The sequence below is a fragment of the Polistes fuscatus genome, unplaced genomic scaffold, assembly GCF_010416935.1.
Source record: "Polistes fuscatus isolate 324 unplaced genomic scaffold, CU_Pfus_HIC Scaffold17, whole genome shotgun sequence".
In the NCBI taxonomy this organism is placed as follows: Eukaryota; Metazoa; Arthropoda; class Insecta; order Hymenoptera; family Vespidae; genus Polistes; species Polistes fuscatus.
In genome coordinates, this window is record NW_025113075.1 from 3,377,032 (window position 1) to 3,399,290 (window position 22,259).

Below are 22,259 nucleotides of genomic sequence, written 5' to 3' on the forward strand. Positions count from 1 at the left end.
AATAAAAAAGAAAATTGTCTTTATCAATCTCTACGAAATATTGAATAATTTCTCATAGCTAGTGTTTAATATTATTTTATTATTATTATTATTATTATTATTATTATTATTATTATTACTATTATTGTTATTATTATTATTAAAAAATAATAAAAGTAAATTGTCTTTATCAATCTTCTACGAAATATTTAATAATTTCTCATATAGTGTTTAATATTAAATATTAAATATAAATATATAATATAATATATTATACATTCGTAGAGGGGAGATGTTAATGTCGAAAATTTAGACAAAGTTACGCTCGATAAACCAATCCTTCCCTCATTTCCCATTCAATTACCATAAATATTGTTCGGGGTTTTGATATTATTTATACGACGTTAGCGTATCTGTAATTTCTCGTATAAACGATATCGCACACGCGGGTGGTGATTACGGGGATTATTATTATTCCATGGGAATATACATGTGAATTTCTTAGGATAATATTATAACATTTGAATATTTACAAGAAACGAAAAATAGAAAAATAGCACGGAAAAAACGATATATATTACGCGGGTACGGTAACTTTATTTATTTGATATAATAAAAGTAAAAGAAATAGAGTTAAAAAGCAAACGTTGTATATTTAAAATTATATATATATATATCGCGTTTGAAAGTGTGACGATATTTGTTAGCATGCATATAAAATACAAAAAAAAAAAAATAAAATAAAATAAAAAAGGATTGCGGATAAAAAAAAATAGGTAGGGTGGGGGGTGGGTTGGTGTTTGGAGGTTGGTTTAAAAAAAAAAAAAGAAAAAGGGTTAGAAAAATTGGAGTCAAAGGAAGTGTGTAATAGGAAAGCAAAAAATGAAAACTGAACAAATTTATTAAGAATAAACGTTGTTGTTGTTGTTGTTGTTGGTGCTGAAGAAAATTGGGGTTACAGGCTTGGTGGTGATAGTAGTAATACTACGATAGATTGAATTAGCAAAAAAGCTAGATAGAAAATAGGGAAGAAAATAATAGGTTTCCATTTAAAAATAGAATGCTAAATTATTTTCTATCGAACGAGCGAACGAGCCACAACAGAGCCCCCCCTTTCCCCCTTTTTTCCCTCGTCGAAGTGTCGTTAGTACAATTTGCATTTTTTATTATTGTTGTTATTATTGTTGTTGTTGTCTTGATCGACGAGGAAAATAAGGATGCAGGTTTATTGTATATTTTTTTTTATTTTTTTTTTCCCTTTGTTTTCAACAATTGGTTTTCTCTAAGTAAAGCACACACACAATCATATAATGTGCGTTGGATATTTGCAATCGTAATTAACCGCCATTGGAATATATAAAATATTTATTTATTAATTTTAATTTATTTTATTTTTATTCTTTTTTACTTACAACATGCACCTAAGAGACGATCCGAATTGATTTAATTTTGTTTTTTCGTTTTAAACGATATATCATCCAATGGTGGTTAAACTGCAATGGCTACAAAATTATAAGAAATATTTTGTGACGGGTGAGAGTGTGCATAGGAAAACGGAGAGAGAGAGAGAGAGAGAGAGAGAGAGAGAATAGAATAGAAAGAAAAAAAGGTTGGATATATAATGTGCAATAAAGATCGTGTTGAAAAGTTAAAGAAAATACAAGCGATGATAATACGAATAAGTGTTGAAAAAAAAGAAGAAAGTTAGAAAGAGAGAAAATAGTAAGATAGAAAGAGAGAGAGAGAGAGAGAGAAAGAGATAAAGGAGAGAAGCAAAGGTTGAAAAAAATAACCGGCAGTGATGTAAGTGTGAATGATTCGTAATGTTTCAAAAATGTGGTGGTAAAAGTTGTGGTAGGTGGTATTGGTGGTGGTGATGGTGGTAATGGTGGCGGTGGTGGTGGTGGTGGTGATAGTGGTTGATAGTGATCGGGTGATTCCTACTTTAATGGAAGTCTAGAAAGACATGAAAGAAGAAGAGAAAATCTAGAGAAAAGGCCGCTTGCGAATTACCTTGAAGGACTGCGTAGAGAAACCAGAAACCAGGGGGTCGATCCATAACATAAGAAGCAAAACAGAAACAGAAAAAAGGTATACTTGTAATTAGGTCGCTTGCTGTAAATCAAAAAATAAAGAATATGTATATCTGTGACAGAGAGAAGTTTGAGAATATCAACAAAACTTCTCCCGGTGATGTTGTTTAGTTCTCGCGATTTGTTTTTGATGAATTTTGGGAAGAACTTTGAGTATGCGAGAGGAAGAGGGATAAGAAGATAATGGATAGAAGAAAATTATTAAACACCCGTTATATTTCACCTCTCAACGTTAACGAGATTTTCCAAATGTTGGATTCGCGAACAGTTTTCATTCTGTTTATGACGATGAATCCAACGAAAAGTAGTCGAAAAGTTTTCTCGAAGAAAAAGGGGGATGGGAAAATATTAATCGTTGACAGGTGAATAATATTGGGTTGGGATAAATCCATTATTCGCATTTATACCTCGACTTTTTTTAATTATTAGCACGTAGTCGATAGATATTAAACGTCTGTCGTAATTACGTTTTTAAAAGAAATCATATTTGGAAAGAAATTTTTCTTATAAAAAAAAAAAAATACAAAAAGAAAATAAAAAGAAGAAGATACCAATGCGAATTAGAGATTTTTAAAATGTATTTAGTTCGATCGATGAATCCATTTTATGCTACCAAGTGCTGCATTAAATAGTTGCTATAACAAAAAAAAGAATGAAATTTATTCTACATGTACAGTAGATATACTTGGAGACAATCAAAACCCATAGAAATGTATATAAGAGATACTTGGTTTAGAATATTAAATAAATAATTATAGAGAAGAATTTGTTCTAATTTTCTATTATACAATATATCTATCATCATTCGTCGTTTTGATTACCTCACATTGACGTAATTACCAGTGGTATTGTATGCATTTGAATTATGTTATATTCATCTTCTATGATTATACTACTACTTACAAATATCGTTTACCAAGCTTTGCGTTAAGAAATATAATACGAGGTTTATAAAATTGAACTTCATTGGTATGTATATTCGATGGAAAAAATATGGGAAAGCATGGATAGAAGAAACAAAATTCTGGCAATTTCGTCAATTAAATATGATGTCGGTCTTTTATCATAAGTGTCGTTTGAATATTTTCATTTAAAGTATAAATATTATTTCGACACCTATCATTTTAAGAACGAGTATAGAAAAATATATTATAAATTGATTAAAAGGATTGATGTAAGGCGGCGTTGGTGTTCTTTTAAGAAAAAAAAAAACAAAAAAACACTAGAGTACCAATCGATAACAAACGATTTATAACGATTAATAAAATATATCTTTTAATCGATAAAAATATATTACTCGAGAGGAATAAAATATCTCTCGATAAAATGTTAAAGAATAAATAAAAAATATAAAAATATCAAGAAGAACAAATTTCTCGTTCATTTTTGTTTTTCCGATAATTCTCAAAGCCGTGTTGCGCGGCTCGTTTTCATTTCCACGATCAGAAGTATGATTTTACGGTGCAATGATGCGTTCAATCGTCATGGATATATAAACGAAAGGACGATGATCCAGGCAGATCAATCCTTTCATTTTAAAGGGTAGTCCAATAACAAAACTGGTCGATTTAACGTTTTCCCCAATATAGATAACTACGTATTTATTACAACCGATATCTATTTCGATTGACATACACGTCGAATGAATACGAATATATTCATCGTCATTTATTTATTCAATCGTATTAGATTTGTTGAAATAACGCGTGGGGTAGATAAATCGATCGATCGTTAGGCATTAAAAAAAAAGAAAGAAAAAAAAACGTTTACGTATGAAAAGATGATATTATAATGATCGAACACATGAATTAGACTCTAGCTGCTTTAATCAACTCGGTTATCTTTAATGACACCTAACCGACGAGGAATTATGATTTATGACAATAATAGAGTGCAAGTATTTAAGCAAATAAGCGTATACGCGTATACTAACTGATAACAGGACGGAATACGTCATCGAATTTCAATCGATTAGAGCTACCCGATCGGATAGCTCGAAATACTCGGAATAGAGTCCAGTTTCGACGATGAAAATACCAGATCATGTGGAAATCTATCGTAGAAAATGATAGAACAACGTCGAATTGGAATCAAACCGAGCGAACATCCCTTCATCCCTTCATGTAATTTCATTTTCAGCCATGGCAAACCAATTGGATAATAGTATGTGCTATTGATTTAGAAACTGACTCGTTTCTGACCACACATTTCTAATCAATACATACACGTTCTCGCCGAATATTCGTTGTGTCTGTTACTCTTGAAAGATCTCTTTTCAACATTTCCTTCGTTTATTATTCTATACGAATGAAATATGTTTTTTTTTTTTGAAGTTATACTTCTTTTGGCGCGTTTGGGAAAATGTGATGGGAGTGAATTTTTTCCGAACGACACCACGAAGTTTGTCGGTATTTAAGGGGTTATACGCAGTTGCGAGGCTCGAAAAAGACGTATTTTCATGAATTTTTTCTAGAAACAGTTTTTATTTCTCAAAAAAAATTGTTGGTAATTCAAATAGAGTGAACTTTTGAGAATACAATAGCGCGTCGATTCTGTAAAAATATTAATCTGCACTGCTCCTGTAGATGATTTCCTGAACGTCCTCTAAAAAAAGACGTTTGGCGGTGATCTCCATTTTGGCGGTTTGGATTATCCGAAATTAAAAAATATGGTGGATTCTTTTAAAGGATAGATTAATGCAGGTATTAAAACCAAGGAATAATACAAATTTTGATTTTTGACAAAATGGCGTCTATTTGAAAAAAGTTGTTGTTTTTGACTAAAATTTTCGCTCTAAATTGTTACAAAAAAATAGTAATAATTTTTAAAAATTATTCCTTATACTTAATACCTGAGGAATATATCTAAGAAGATTGTGTAAAAATTTGAAACCGATCGGTTAAGCCGTTTTTGCAAAATCGAGATCACCGACTTTGAAAATACCGTTTTGAGAAAAACGCGTTTAAAGTTTCAAAGAGACGTTTACACATAGTTAAAAATTTTTGTTTGCAGCTTACATGAAGTGAAGAATATTTGTCGGATCGATTGGAAATTTTCAGAGAATATACTTAAATATATGTACATTCCGAAAATGAAAAAAAAAAAATCGATTTTTTGAAAATCCTAACTGCATATAACCCCTTAACGACGCGCGGCAAAGCGATTTCAAGTATACAGCATGAAGTTGTCTTTCTCTTCTTCTTCCCCTTCTTTTCTCAAGCAGGTCACCCATCCAAATACTAATCGTACTCAGCGCTGCTTGACTTAAATAATCGAGCAAGAACTAGTGCTATCACAGCGCCATGGCTATTGACGCGTGAAGTAATTCGATATCTCTTTTATATTTAGTATGGACTGATATCTATATTTTGATATTTTCTTTTTCTTTTTTTTATTCTTCCTTATATATAATAATAATTATTTTTTTTAAGTTATTTTTTTGAAGTTATTTTTGAGGTTATTGAGGTTATATTCGTTTTGGTACGCCAAAGAAGTATAACTTCTTACGTGGGTACATAAGTACACACACCAGTTTTTTTTTTTAAAGACTGTTTATTAAACTCGAGTTTCACAATCGAGAATTGATTTAAATAACCTTTTTTTTTTTTGAAATGCATTTCTTTACAAATTTAGACGAATATTATTTAATGTAAAATTGATCTATCATTAGATTTTCAAAAAATATTCAATAATATCATTATTATAGATTTCTGTGTGTGTGTGTGTGTTGTAGAACATTATCGGGAGAGTTTATATTTAACGACAAATCATTGTAGTAAACACGTATGCACGGGTGCACGCCGAGTGTATTAGCAGAGAATATTTATCGTACTTGTGTTGTCACGTAACGATGACAGAATGGTGCGTACGACAGGCGTCATTGGTCGTGTCAACGATCGAGCAACAAACCACGAATACCTACAACCAACGACGACGTTGACGTTTTCATAAATTTCCTCCTATTGAACCGATATATATATATATAACATGCTAGTTTTATTGTTTTAAAATTCACTCGTACTCGGGATTCGCTGAACAAACGTTTCAACCAACTCATTTATTAATAACGAACCGTTACCTTCCTCTACACTTTCCCCTACAATTCTGATCGTCCTTTACCTATTGACAATAATGATTTAAATACCTTTATTTAAAAAGTAATAGAAGAATACTTTAAAAGATTTATATTTTGATCAACAATTATTTATTATTATTATTACTATCAGTCATACGTTTGTATTATTGAACAGTTTCAAAAGTTTATCTTTACTTTTCAACAGTAACACACCAATTTCCATTATCTTCTCTAATTTCCTATTTCACGAATGCTTCCTATTCACATTTTCCTAAAACCAAATAGAGAGAGACTGTGCACATTTCGATTTCCGAAGTAACTCCGTGTACTTCTTGACTTCTTCAAGTTCTCTCGTTGCTTCTCCTTTACTACACTCCCCATTTATGTATTCACGATAAAATACATATTTACACGTTTCAAGATAGAACTACCACGAGTGTTTAATTTATTGTATTCGAATACAAACCATATTGGATCATTGACGTAACACTCGAAGTAGTAGACAAGTAACCATCGAAAACCTTTTGATGTTTCCTTATCATCAAGAAGAAGATAAACAAGAGGAGAAAACAAGATGATAGATGCCCTTTATACGAGTCATTGAATTTACTACGAATAACGAAATAATTTGTCAAGCAAAATTGACGAAAGATAAGTCATTGAATGATCGGTTAAGCACGAAGAACAATCTTTCTGACCCCTTTATGATTTTCGTTGGAGCGCAAGGATTGTGCTGGACTGCTGGACTGCTGTCCTTCGAACCTTTCAACGAAAATCTCATCGCGGTAGAACGATCAACATCAAAACGGTTTATCCCTGTCTTCTGTTTCAAAAGGAACATCTTAAGTACCGACTAGAACAGGGGAAGAATCTACTTTTCCGAATTATCCGGACCCTCTTTGTGTTCTCGTTCTTTCTTGTGTATAGAAAGAAAGATTCATTCAATCTATTAACGTCACAAACATAAAAGCGTCTACCTCCTAATTAACCATTGTAATATTGATTAACACACTTTGTCTACGTATAAATAACGTATATACCCCCCCCCAACCTACATTTATTTATTTATTTTGAAGTTATACTTCTTTTGGCGCGTTTGGGAAAATGTGTGATGGGAGTGATTTTTTTCCGAGCGTCTGTAAAAACGACACCACGAAGTTTGTCGGTATTTACGATGCGCGCTAAAGCGATTTCAAATTTACGGCATGAAGTCGTCTTCTTTTCTTATTCCTCTTTTTTTTCTCAAGCGAGTCACCCATCCAAATACTAATCGTACTCAGCGCTGCTTTACTTAAATGATCGAGCGGGAACAAGTGCTACAACAGCGCCATAGCTGTTGACGCATAAAGTAATTCGATATATTTTCCTTATATTTAGTGCGGACTGATATCTATATTTGATATTTTCTTTTTCTTTTTTTTTTATTCTTTTATATATATATATATATATATATAATAATAATTATTTTTTTTTTTTAAGTAATTTTTTTTCTTTGAAGTTTTTTTTTGAAGTTATTTTTGAGGTTATATTCGTTTTGGTACGGCAAAGAAGTATAATTTTATATATATAATATATCGATAGATTGAAAATATGTTTCCTTTCTTTTTTTTGTTAAATAAATAAATAAATGAATAAAAATATAATAATAAAAGAAAAATAATCGGCTTACATTAGCGAATATTATCGATTATCTAGCAGGGAGGGGGGAACAGATTTTTTTATCAACTATATTCTATGTAAAAAGAATATTATTATTAATAATAATAATAATAATAATAATACTAATAATAATATAATAATAACATTAATTGAAAAATAAACAAGGAAAATTAGAAAGTAACAAGGAAAATTAAAAAGTTACAAGGAAAATTAATAATGATAAAAATAATAATAATAATAATTACTATTTTTTTTTTAAGTTATTTTTGAGGTTATTGAGGTTATATTCGTTTTGGTACGCCAAAGAAGTATAACTTCTTATGTGCGTGTATAAATACACACACACTAGTTTATTTGTTTATTTTAAGGAAATTTAATTAAATGATGATTTTAATGAGAATGCGTTTATTGTCCTATTTAATTGTTTATCGTTTAGAAATTGATTAGAAATGTTGTCCTTCTTGATATTTTTGTTTTTATTTTCTTTCACTTTATTCGTTATATCGATTGGTACTCTCTGGTTATTCTACATAATACACATACAACACGATTGAATATATCTTTATACTTTTATAATTACAATAATTTTTGTCGATAAAAATGATCGATAGGGGAGGGCAGAGTATGGACAAATTTGATTTCAAATGTTTCTGGAAATTACCTACTAGGGAATCAAATATTATAGAAATATCTATGAAGCGTAAGATTCGTTATTACAACATTACATGGTTGATTAAACAAATCTTGAATGTATTGTATCTTTCCGATGTGAATAAAAAAGCTGGTAAAAATAAATAATATAGATAATCGTATTTTTCTTATAATGCGAAATAACACGAACGATACCTCGTGTATAAATGTTAAAAGTATGTATTTATATACAAGTGTATTTAACACTAAACCTATCCCATTACTATCGATATTATATTTCATTTGAATTTCTTATCAATTTAATTTATAATACCCATACGATTAGTATTAATATTTTCAACGGGATCAATATTTTATATAATATTATATTAAATAAAAATATTATTATATTATATAATTTATAAAATATATTCTAATAAATATTTGATTATCTGAAAGATATAATTAATTGCACAATAAATGAATATATTATACATAAAATAATCGGTAGGTTTAGCGTAAGTATAATCGTGTTAACGTTCTGATAAATCTCAATCTTATTTTTAAATCATCGATCTTGGTGATCGTCGTTAGAGTGTCGTCGTGTTAATTGGTCGCTCTTTTTTTTCTAATAAGAAGAAGAAGAAGAAGATGAAGAATAAGAATAAGAATAAGAAACACAAATGAAAGAGAGTTCGTAAAAGAGAAGAGCACCAAGTCGATAGGCAGAGTGAGTAAGTAAGTAAGTAAGTAAGTAAGTAAGTAAGTAAGTAAGTAAGTAAGTAAGTAGTATAATCTAAAAAAGAAAGTTAGAGAAAGGGGTAAAGGGGTATAGTGGTGAAGGGGGACGGAGGGGCCAAAGGGGTGGGTGGTAGGTAAGTGAAGAGAAGATAGAAAGGGTCTAAGGGTTTATATATATATATTTAATACGATGGGCATTTCATAATTTGCTAGCAGAGGCGAGAGAAATCTGCAGTGAAAGAGACATAGAGGCAGGTGCAGAAACGGCAGGTGGAATACGGCTGGTTTTTTTTTCTGTGCTTCCCCTACACACACCAATCAATAATATATATAATAATATTATATATATATATATATATATAATATTATATATATATATTATATTATTATTATATATTATTATATATTATATTATTATATATAATAATATTAATATTAATTATTATTATAATTTATTATTAAAATATTAAATATTATATATATAATTAATATATAATAATTATATATTATAATATATAATTTAATATTTTAATATTAAATTATAATAATAATATTAAGTACTTATATATATAAGTACTTTTTTTGTGTGTGTCGTTTCTTTTTTTGTTTTTTTTCTCCTATTGTTTTAATAGCTAATCACTCTGCTCGTGTCTCGTTCTCAAGTAGTGTCAACCTGAAATGAAGTGATTAGTAAAAATTGCGTCCCAAAACGACGGTGAATCTCTTTTAACGAGATAATTGTATATCAATACAAATATTTTGATCAAATTTTGTCGTACGATCGACATGGCATCAAATTTTAGAATGAAAAAAAAAAAAACGAATGAATATACTCTCAATATTTTTCCAAAAATGGAAATCATTTGAAAAGAAAAATGATTTGCCAAGAAATTTTTTCTATATTTAATGTTTCTTCAATCCAATCTCTATGGTAGTAACACGCAAAAACACAAAGAAGAAACAAAAAATAAATTAAATAGTAATAACTTGTGCAATAGCTTTTGAGATGATCATATTTTTTTTCTTTTTTTTGTTGAGACGAGAAAGATTTTCGTCATAGCCTTTAGGAGAGGATTAATCAACAAAATTGCAATGAAATAATTTTGATAGTGCGTGTATGCGTGTATCTATATATATATAAAAAAATATAATTCGTTGGTAGTGAAATACGGTCGCATTGGGACAAACGCACGAAGGCCACAAATACACAACACAAAATAGGCTCAAAGTATTAGATCAAAGGCGAGAGAGAAACAAAATGTCACAGACCTTGGAATTGATTTTAGTTTAGAAAAGTAAAGACGATAAATGGGGGGAAGCCGAAAGCTTCAAAAAGCGAGTGACAATAAAAAAATAGAAAAGAAAAAGATTGTATGATGTGTGTGTGTGTGTTGTGTGTGTGTCGCCTTTGATCCAACCAAAAGCCTCGAAGGATCGTGGTGCAGACAGTAGGCAGCAGGTCGTGCCAAGTATCATTTCTGGAGAACAATCGATATATCGCGTGTGGTGTCGAGAGACAGCTGTCAGGTGAACATTCCATTCTTGTCCCGTGTAGAAAGACGTCTGTTGTATTATATAAGTATATACATAGATATATAGCTAAGATATATATATATATATATATATATATAGGTAAGTTGTTACTATATTACATGTGCGACGTATAGTAAGGTATATATGCGTTGTTGTTTTTGTTGAAAAAAGGGGTTAGTAATAGTAATGACGTTTTTTTATTCTTCTTTGCTTTTTTTTTTCGATTAATAATAATTAAAATAACGTTATAACATCGCATTCGCCGCGACACGAGTCGATAAATATACTTAGGATTATTTAGTTGTTTGATCAATGATAGAGAAGAACACATTGAGATCAATTAATATTACGATATTGATATGTACTCGAACTCGAAAAGTATATTTTGAAGTTATACTTCTTTTAGCGCGTTGGGGAAAATGTAAATGGAGAGTGATTTTGTTTCGAGCGTCTGAAAAAACGACACCATGAAGTTTGTTAGTATTTACTACGCGCGGCAAAGCGATTTCAAGTATACGGCATGAAGTTGTCTTCTTTTCTTCTTCCCCTTTTTTTCTCAAGCGGGTCACCCATCCAAATACTAATCGTACTCAGCGCTGCTTTACTTAAATGATCGAGCGAGAACTAATGCTGTAACCGCGCTATGGCTGTTGACGCGTCAAGTAATTCGATATATCTCTCTTATATTTAGTATGGACTGATATCTATATTTTGATATTTTCTTTTTCTTTTTTTTATTCTTTCTTATATATATATAAGGTAAAAGCCCCCTCGGTTGGCCAGGCCCCCTCTATTGGCCACTTTATGCCACAACAGTGATTATAAATTATATGCTGATGTGCACATGGTGACAGTTTTAAAAAAAAAAAATTCTAATTTTAAAATATCATTGAAAGTAATTCGGATTATTTTAAAAATATATTTAAAAACGAAAAAAAATAAAGTTGTGCAAGACTTCTGTTTTTGGATGGTTTCTTGTTAAGTAAGGTAAGGATACTGTGATTTTTATTAACCTATATATTTCATTTTTGACAATAGCAACCAAAATATTTTTTTTTTCTGCAATTAACATAGCTTAAAATTATTATGGAAATTGAAAATTAAGTGATTTTTAATTATTCTCCATTAAAAATATGGTGGCCAAGCATGGAGACAGTATTATTGCCTCTGTTTTTATCATTAGCCAACTTATGGCTATTCGCTTTGAGGTTATATATTTGTACATAAAGTATTCAACTAGTTTTTTTAATACTAATGAGTAATTAATTTCTTTGTACACGAGTTTTGAATTATTCGATTTTGATTTATTTAATAAATTAGTTATTAATTAATTATTATTTTAAATAGGAAACATGGCCAAATGAGGGGACATGCATGGCCGAAAGAGGGAGAAAGTTGGCTAAAAATAGGGACATTGCAAATCTATGTTTTTTTTAATTTATTATTACAATATTTATGAATAATTTGTCTTTTCTTTATTTTTATTCAAAGCTGAAAGCTCAAGCTTACAGGTTAAACCATTAGTTTAGATGTAAGTTATTTTATTGAATGAATATAATTTTTCTAAAAAAGAAAACGACTTAACTGGCCAACCGAGGGGGCTTTTACCTTATATATAATAATAATTATTTTTTTTTTTAGTTATTTTTTTGAAGTTATTTTTGAGGTTATTGAGGTTATATTCGTTTTGGTATGGCAAAGAAGTACAGCTTCTTACGTGCGTACATAAGTACACACACCAGTTTTTTTTTTCTCGCGATTTAAGATTATCATTGGACCGTGATTAAGATACATTTTTTCTTTCGATTAGATACTTATTAAAGTAATATCAGATATTCGATTCGACTGGGCGATCAATCTGTTTCTAATGAATTAATAATATCCTTTAAGGATCAAATTCGAATCGTCCAGTATATCTGTAAATTAACGCGCGTATTTATAGATAAATGTATGTATATATATATATATATATATATATATATGTATATATTTATATATAGGATGTAGGTATTATCGTATATACCGGTAATGTAGTTGTTTCAGAATACGCGGCACGAAACAGATTAGCGAAGCATTAGTATTCACAGTTTCGACACGGGTACGTCCAACGTGACGTATTTCCTGAAACGTACACATAGAACAGCAAAGGATGACACGACGCGGCGTTATGTTGATGAAGGGTAATACAATAATGCTGTCGACCCAATTTACATACAAAGGAGTTTAACACGGAATTAACTATGCACATAGTTGTCCTGAGATCTCGTAATCGTTGAAGATAATGAAGAAGAAGAAGAAGAAGAAGAAGAAGAAGAAGAAGAAAAACGTAAGAAACGATTGTTTCAATGATAAAAAAAAAAGGAAAAATATGTATAATCGTTTGCTTTTCGAGTTCGATTTCATTTTGTAATTAATTTTTTGTTTGGTTAAACTTATTTATACTTTGACAAGATAAAATAGAGATCATTTTTCGGGAATCATTTATATTGTACACGTTGATACCGAGACGTATGTATGTTCAATAATGTTGATCTTTCTTCGTTGTCGGCTCGCTATAATGTCGACTTAATAATACCGAATCGATAATGATGCATTAATTATAGAATTATACTAAATTTGAAAGTAGATCATGCTACTGACCTCGAGGAAGTCCTTCACTGTACTGTCGATCACCATAAGTGGTCGTTGGATCAAATGGATCACTCCGTTTCGTACGGGGATGTTTGGCTTAACGATTTCGGCCAACACGACACCGGGTTGGTGAGACGCATCACCCACGATCGTATTAGACTTGACATATACTGGAAAGTAACGTGGTCGATTAATTCAAGATTAAGTACATCCAAATCCCAAAAGTTTGTGCGTTGAAAACGTGTATAAACGTATAAATCAAAATTAAGTCTTATAATATAAATAATTAATAGAAATAAAATTAATATATAAATAAAAACCTATATATATATTTAAATTTGTTATGTATAATATATTAGGTGAGCATGAAAGTTTGTGCCGTTCTTAGATTTTTGGTCGCATTAACAATTAATTGAATCAATTTAAATTGTCAATAGTAATGAAATATAAAACAGATATTGTAGGTAAAAGAAATAGTCATCAATAGGTATGATTTAGAAATTCAAAAAAATACGGTCCCATGATATTCGATTACGGGGATTTTCGTGACCCCTGTGAATAGACGGATATTCCAAAATCCCATTAACTATTTGAACGCGAGAATTCAAATCATTTCTATCGATTTAAAACGGCACGAAATTTCTTTTCTTGCCCGAAAATTTGTTCATATTTTTAGTCTTTGTACTACCTTTGTTATGTTCCCTGAGAAAACTGACGGTAACTTTGAGGTTGTCAGAGAAAACAAGCGTCTCGTAATGAATATTCTCAGGTGTAGGTACTGTGAAAAGAATATGATTGGGAATCACGTGTCCATCGATTACGAGATGATCGATCTTCTGTGGCCTAGGCTCCGGCTGCAATAGACAAAACAAAAAATAGAAATAATACAAACGAATGAAAAATAATATTCAATTATTTATTCGCGAGAATTTACGAGGATAGTTCGATGAATATTCCACGGTTGCGGATCGACGAATGAAATGAATTTATTTGCATGATATTTTTATATATTTATTTAAGAGACCAGAGTGAGATAGAGAGAGGTAAAAAGATAGGATAGGTTAGGTAGAAGAAAAAGGATAGAAAAAACAAGAGTAACATTTTTTCTTTTTTTTTTTTCTCTTCTCTGCGAAACCCTTGAAAAACTTTCTCCCTTGGTGTTTGTATTCTTTTTTCCAATGAATAAACTGGCTCGTCGTCGCGACTAAAAGCTTTTATTTGCACTGTATACAATGTAGGGTGTATAATACATACACATATACATATATGTACATACACACACACACACATATATATATATGTGTGTATCTATAATGCGGTGTAATCGCATAAGCAGACGAAGAACAGAACAGTAGACGGGAAGCAGTCAAAGACGAGCTAGCTTACTTACACATCGTTGCACATCTTTACACGCATAACGAAGTAAATGATCCAAAGAGGAAAGGGTCGTCCTGGTTCTTAGAAAGCTTCGTCGTATACCTTATTGCTCGTGTAATGTTCGCGAGAGATAATGGAGACGAACAAAAGTGGAACTTGCGAAGGATGATAATATATCACACGCGTGTCATCCCGAAAATTTGACGAGGACGAGAACGACAAATATTACGCGTACGTAAAAAGCTTCTCGTTTGCATTCGTTTACAAATTGAAAATTTATTCACCTTAAATCCTTCGTCAACAGGAATGAAAAAAGTATAACGCCCATCTGCCGTAAAGATTCCTTCCTTTTTCTCTATGACGATCCTTTGTCTGAAGGTCCTTGAAAATAAGAATTCATACATATTTTAATATACTATATTTGTAGGATTCGTGAAAAAATTGGGCCGTTGGACTGACTGGACCGGGACTCGAACCCGGTCTTCCGCTTTCCGGGCGACTGCACTTTAACCAATGAGCTATCCAGGGCCCACCGTCCAATCTTCTCACGAATGCCTATTTAAGTGTTTGGCTTGGAGGCACTCGCATCCCACACATATATATACATATTATGATTAGATATTTACCTAACACGATGATTACCCATGTTTAAATTCTCACTTTGGTTTAGAAATTGAAAGGCATCGGGATTGTAAATCGGCGATTCCGATGACATCGAACGTACCGGTTCCAATACTTCGTCTATCACGTGCAAAACCTATTGGAAAATATAAAAAAGAAAAAAACGATGTTAGTCGGTTGAAAAATGATGGACACGCATATTAAAAACTATCCGATGCGCAACAATCAAACTGGCAACAAGTGTAACCGTTTGTCGCACATACGTATGTATATTTATGTATGTATTTGTAAAAAAAAGGAAGAGAAAAGAAGAAAAAAGAAAAGTATAGAAAAGATAGGGAGACAATGTGCGGCGCATTGCATATTTGGTTGCATCGCTGCTACAAAGGCCGGGATATTTTGTCGGTGTCGAGAGACGAGAAACGAGGACGAGTGAAGGATGTAGGGATGCATTTGCTCCTATCTTTCGTTCGCTATACCTATTTCAACGAGCCAACGAGTGAACGTGTACAGCCATTTACAATACGAAGTTTGGTACTATAACGTTCTTCTCCTACCATTTTCCTATTTATCCGCTTTTCTCTGTGATCGTCGTGACTCTTTTATCTCGCGTGGGAGATTGACTATGCTTTGTAGCACCGTTTGTGCAGAAAGAGAGAGAAGAAAAATGGAAAAATACGATAATCAAAGAAGGATGGTAAGAGAGAAGAAGAACCCAGTTCTCTTTGAACAACGAAGGATTTCGAAACTACGAATATTCTGTAAAAGAGAAGAGAAAGATAAAAAGAAAAAAAAAAGAAACAACAGTGATTTCTTTAGCTTTAAATTGTCGACTCGTTAAACTATCAACTTTATTTTCTTTGCGATAAATTGTTCTCTGTTATTTATTTTAACCTGGACTCGAATAGATATGTAGAATTCTCACTTTAAAGATATAATAATATTTGTATATATGGATTTGATTTTTTAATTCTTGATGCAATAGTTTTATCCGAAAAAGGAACACGTGAAAAAATGATTGTCATGAAAATTGACAATAACGAAATTGAACTTAAGCCACTTTCAAAGTACATTTTTAAACTTATCTAAATAACTTCGAAAATTTAAATGTCCAAAATGATCGTATACTTTGAGTCAATTTAATATGCAATATATGTATTTTATGACAAATTAATTTCCAAGTGATGATACGCGTTAAATACAGTTAACAATAAACAATCGAACAATGAATTTAGGCTATTTTCAAAATAAACGGTTCATATAAGAAATATATATGTAGGATTCGTGAAAAAATTGGGCCGTTAGACTGACTTGGACCACCGGGACTCGAACCCGGATCTTCCGCTTTTCGGGCGACTGCACTTTAACCATTGAGCTATCCAGGGCCCACCGTCCAATCTCCTCACGAACGCCTATTTAAGTTTGGCTTAGAGGTGCTCGCATTCCACATATATGTAAGATCAGGTGTGAGGAAGCAAAACAAAGGGTTAATGATAAATAATGTTAGTGTATATTTTAGGAAAATATCGGTATGACAAAAAAACGTTTAAATGCTTCTTTAAATAACAGGAATTGTAACAACAAACGGAACGTCTTGAAATCTAAAAGTTACACGAATAATACGGTTTTGAAATATAACGTCTTAAACGACTTCGACAAAATAACAATTTAAACGACTTAATGAACAACGACTTAATGAACAACGACTTAAACGACTTGAACGACTTTATAAATTATAACTCAAATGACTCGACTAAATTTCGGCTTCGACGATTTAACTCATTCACGATTTTACGTCTTTTCGTCTCAATGATCGGCTAACGACTCTGTCTTTTCTTTTCCTCCTATCAACGACTCATTACGCTGGTCATGCACCAAAAATACGCACATACACACACACACATATCAACATTCGCCCAAACAAACAAATCACCCGCGCTGCACGAGCTATTGCCCATCAGCTGAGGCCTAACAGATGCGCATCATACTTCGTCCCCACATATATATACGAAAAATATCTTTCTACACTTTTTCTCCTACAAAAATTCATCAATCTTCATTTCTCATCATTTTATCGTTATCTTGCGAAGTATAATAAATACATCGAAATGATCAAAATCGTTTGAACTTTCTTTTTTCCTTACGGTCAAAATTCGTTTTTTAGATTATTTTCGAAAAAGTGTTTCATTTAAAGACGCGCACAATATACAATATATAAAGATAGAGGTTCTTCTTTGCGGTTAAGAGAGAAAGAGAGAGAGAGAAATATGAGAAACGGAATTGCCTTAAAGGTAACTTCGAGATTCGTTGAAGAGAACGTATGACTTAGATAGGAGAGAAGAAAAGTAGGTAGGAGTGACTAGAAGGGAAAAGGTTGGTTATGGTGGTGATAGTGGTGGTGGTGGTGTTGGTGCCAAGGGGTTGTAAGAACGAAGCTAGTTCATACAGGGTCGATGCGTTAGATTTTTCTTTTTCTTTGTTCTCTCGACGTTTCCTTTATTTGCTTCCTCAATTTTCTTTCTTTCTGTGTTTACCGCCACGTTTCTTTCCTCTCTCTCTCTTTCTCTCGTGTACATCCAATCAAATCTTTTTCTCTCTCTCTCTTTCTCTTTTTCTTTCTTTTCTCTCTTTATTTTACCTTCTTAACTTTATCGTTCCTAGGTTCCTTCCCAGTACAATATCTGCTACTCAATCGAATTCTTTTCTTATATTTTTAACAAGCTTTGACCTTATTTTATCTTAACGTTTCTTCTTGTCTGGAAGATGAAGAAAAATGGAGGAAGGAATGAAAGAAAGAAAGAAAGAAAGAAAGAAAGGACGGACAGACAGACAGACGTTAACGTGCCTGCCTTCGAAGTGTCATCAATATCATTTCTTTCACGTCGAATTAGGAAGAAATAAAGTTTATGTCCCCCCTCCACCCTACTTTTGTCTTTCTTTTGTATTTTTCTTTTATTTTTTTTATCCGAATCAGAGAGAAAAAGAAGAAGAAGAAAGATATTATTTGTTTATTTGTTTATTAAAACATTGACGGGAATTACCCCATTGTTACATAATCAGAATAAATATTGAAAGATAATGATAATATAAATATAATACTGATAAAAATAAAAATAATATAAATATAAATAAATAAATTAATTAAAATATAAAAAAGATAAATAATAATAAAGGTAAATAAATAAATAAATAAATTAAAATATATAAAAAAAAAAGAGAAAAGAAAAAGAAAAAGAAAAAAAAAGAGAATACATACAAATAAATATAAATAAATAGATAATATATACACATAGAGAAATTAACAATACAAAATTAATGAAAAAAGATTTAAATAAAAAATATACAATAAGTAGAGTTACAATTATAAATGCGTTACAGGAGTAAGTGAAGCTTTCAAGTCGAATTAGGAAGAAATAAAGTTTATGTCCCCCCTCCACCCTACTTTTGTCTTTCTTTTGTATTTTTCTTTTTTTTTTTTTCTCCGAATCCGAGAGAAAAAGAAGAAGAAGAAGAAAGATATTATTTGTTTATTTGTTTATTTGTTTATTTGTTTATTAAAACATTGACGGGAATTACCCCATTGTTACATAATCAGAATAAATATTGAAAGATAATGATAATATAAATATAATACTGATAAAAATAAAAATAATATAAATATAAATAAATAAATTAATTAAAATATAAAAAAGATACATAATAATAAAGATAAATATAAACATGATTAAATAAATTAATTAAAATATAAAAAAGATACATAATAATAAAGATAAATATAAATAAATAAATTAATTAAAATATAAAAAAGATAAATAATAATAAAGATAAATATAAACATGATTAAATAAATTAATTAAAATATAAAAAAGATACATAATAATAAAGATAAATATAAATAAATAAATAAATTAAAATATAAAAAAAAAAGAGAGAACACATACAAATAAATATAAATAAATAGATAATATATATACATAGAGAAATTAACGATACAAAATTAATGAAAATAGATTTAAATAAAAAATATACAATAAGTAGAGTTACAATTATAAATGCGTTACAGGAGTAAGCGAAGCAAAGATAAAAATAGATTTAAAAAAAAGTTAGTTCTTCCGATGCGTTAGATGAGGAAGAGGGGAGAAGGGAGAGGAGGAGGAGGAGGAGGAGGAGGAGGAGTAGTCTCGTCTTTCGAAAAACGGCAAACTCTTTCTCGCGAATATCATTATCGACTTTTCGTAAAACGGGAATTAATTCGTGTCTATCTTCGGGCACTGCCTTAGGGGTGGAGGGTGGTGGGAGGAGGAAGGTGGGGGGAGGAGGAGGAGTGTACCGTCCCTTCCTTTCTTCCTTCCTTCCTTTCCTTTCCTTTCCTTTCAGTTTGCATTTGCCTTTGCCTTTTCTTTTTCTTTTTCTTTTTCTTTTTTCTTTTTCTTTTTCTTTTTTTTTTTCTTTCTTTTTCTAGCGGAGATTCGAAGGAAATTCCAGTCGGAATAACTCCGTTCGAGATGTTGGCCGTAACCAACAGTGCGATGCTACACGGTCCGAAGAGTTGCAGTTAAATGGTGGGGAAAAATGCAGTAAGCAAAGAACGACGACGATCCAATGGTGTAAAAGCGAAGAAGGGAAGAAGGGAAGAACGGAAGAAGGGAAAAAGAAGAAGAAGAAGAAGGTGGAAAAGGACGAAAGGGATGAGAGAAGAGAGTAAAAGGGATAGAATAGAAAGTAAAAGGAGATGATCGAGAGGAATGAAGAGAAGAGGAGAGAAGAGGAGAGGAGAGGAGGAGGAGAGGAGGCTTTTCGCTTCGCGTTCGTCGAGAAGGGAATTGAAAATCAGCCGCGGGCAAAGGGAACGAGATATTACGCGGAAATAGTTGGGCAAAAGCAAGCAGCAGCAGCAGCCGCCGTCGATGTCGGGAGTTTAAACCGAGGAAGGAAGTCGTATCGATCGAGTTTTCTCTTTTTATTTTCGAAAGAATACGGGGATCGAGAGATGGATCACGAAAGAAAGAGAGAGAGAGAGAGAAAGAGAGAAAGAGAAAGAGAGAGAGGAAATTTTCGAAGAGCAATCTCTCGTAATTCTAAAGATAAAAGTTGAATAAACCTGTATGTATGTGTGTGTGTGTGTGTGTGTGTCTGTCTGTCTGTGTGATAGAAAGAGAGAGAGAGAGAGAGAGAGGGAGAGAGAATATTACGTTTCACTTTACGTTATTCTACCTCTTTTATTACTATCCGTCATTACTATGGTTATTACCATTATCCCTGGAGTTATTTATTACGTTCGGAGATGAACCGATATTGCGTCAAGATTGTTCTCGAACGTGGGAGGGTGGGATGGGTGGAAAAGGGGTGAGAGACCCCCCCACGTAAAGGGAAGAGAATCAAACGATTTTTCTTATTATTATTATTATTATTTCCTTTATTTATCGTTAATTCGTACTTTCTTTTTTTTTTCGTAATCCTTTCGATAAATAATTCTATCTATGATTAACTGAACGAAATTCGATGATAATTATTATTTCCTCTATTTATCGTTAATTCGTACTTTCTTTTTTTTCTTTTTTTTCTTTTTTTTTCGTAATCCTTTAGATAAATAATTCTATCTATGATTATAACTGAACGAAATTCGATGATAATGTAGAGTTGTTTTGTTTATGGTATTACAACCACGAAGATTTCGTTTCGTCGATAAATGTTAATTACATTTTGGCTTATAATAAGTTTAATGGTGTTAGAGAGGTAAGAGGATTGATGAAAAAAAAAAAAAAATAAAAAGAAAAAAAAAATGGTATAAATGGTAAGAAGAAAATTTCTACGTGGGATTGGTGGATAGGAAGAGATAGTTTTAGTTTCTCTCTCTCTCTCTCTCTCTTTCTCTCTCTCTCTTTCTCTTTCTGATATTACTACCTTCAGCTAAAGAGAGAAGGATCAAAGTGAAACGAGAGAGAATAGTGATCTAAAGGCGTGCTTCGTCGAAGGGATTAGTTGTAGTCTGTCCGTCCGTCCGTCCTGTGGTTTAGTGCGATTTTTATCAGGTGATGGTACTTTAACCAGAGATTAGAGGATTCGTCTGGCACAAGAAGACGAAATGAGATATCCAACCTTTCCCATTTCGCGTAGCTCACTCAGCCAAAGTACAACATTGGTTTCGTGTAACTAAACGACCAAACGAGAATTTCTACAAGGATTTTTGATCTTAGATTTGATAAAAAATAAAAAAAGAAAAAAAAAATACGCTTCCCGTTTTTTCGTCTCGGACAACCCCCCCCCTCCCCACACACGCCCCGTCAAATATTATTCGATCATTTCGAATATTATTTGATTGATTTATAGCGGGGAATATTTTTGGTAAAATTCATTTAAAAGAAAAAGAATATTTTATGTGTTAATTCGTGATATAATTTCAACGTGTGCGAACGACACACGTATAAAACAAAAACAAAAAAAATACAACAATCACGATACATTTAATAGAAAAAATGTAATATTTTTTCTTTGTATTCTTTGATAATAATAATAATAATAATGATAATAATAATAATTTGATAGCATTAACACACGTATCGTATGAACGATTATTAAAGTGTTAACAAAACGTTTTAATTAATTTCAAATGATTTTTCAATAAATAATGCGAAATATTGATACGTTGACTTACTTGCGTCTTGATATCGCCATTGACTTTTATTTTCGATTGGAAATTGCTGGGTTGTTTCAAGACTTTAGCGTTGTTAATGAATACCTCTTCTTCACCAGCCGGACCAGGTTTTCTCGTAACCCATAAGGGTGGATTACCATCTAATTCGGATGAAACCGAAAGTCCTAATCGTTCGATCGTCAATGGTAGGTTCGCTAAACAAAAACAAACAAAATCATTTCAATTTATTATTCATGAAATAACAAACAAATCGTGAATTCGAGAT

General features: G+C 31.5%; 1 protein-coding gene across 7 annotated transcripts in view; it reads right to left on the reverse strand.

The window, feature by feature from the left end:
* LOC122515069 (fasciclin-1) overlaps positions 1-22,259 on the reverse strand; it is a 763,302-nt gene that overhangs the window by 23,876 nt on the left and 717,167 nt on the right. For 5 of the 7 annotated variants that reach the window (XM_043632243.1, XM_043632244.1, XM_043632246.1 and 2 more), the window contains 6 exons: positions 21,995-22,188; positions 15,345-15,475; positions 15,003-15,099; positions 14,030-14,195; positions 13,351-13,511; positions 1,993-2,001 (listed from right to left, as the gene is read on the reverse strand). In XM_043632243.1, coding sequence (XP_043488178.1) covers positions 1,993-2,001; positions 13,351-13,511; positions 14,030-14,195; positions 15,003-15,099; positions 15,345-15,475; positions 21,995-22,188 — 758 coding nt within the window. The remainder of the gene's footprint in view (positions 1-1,992; positions 2,002-13,350; positions 13,512-14,029; positions 14,196-15,002; positions 15,100-15,344; positions 15,476-21,994; positions 22,189-22,259) is intronic. The other 2 variants (XM_043632247.1, XM_043632245.1) reach the window with 1 other exon arrangement.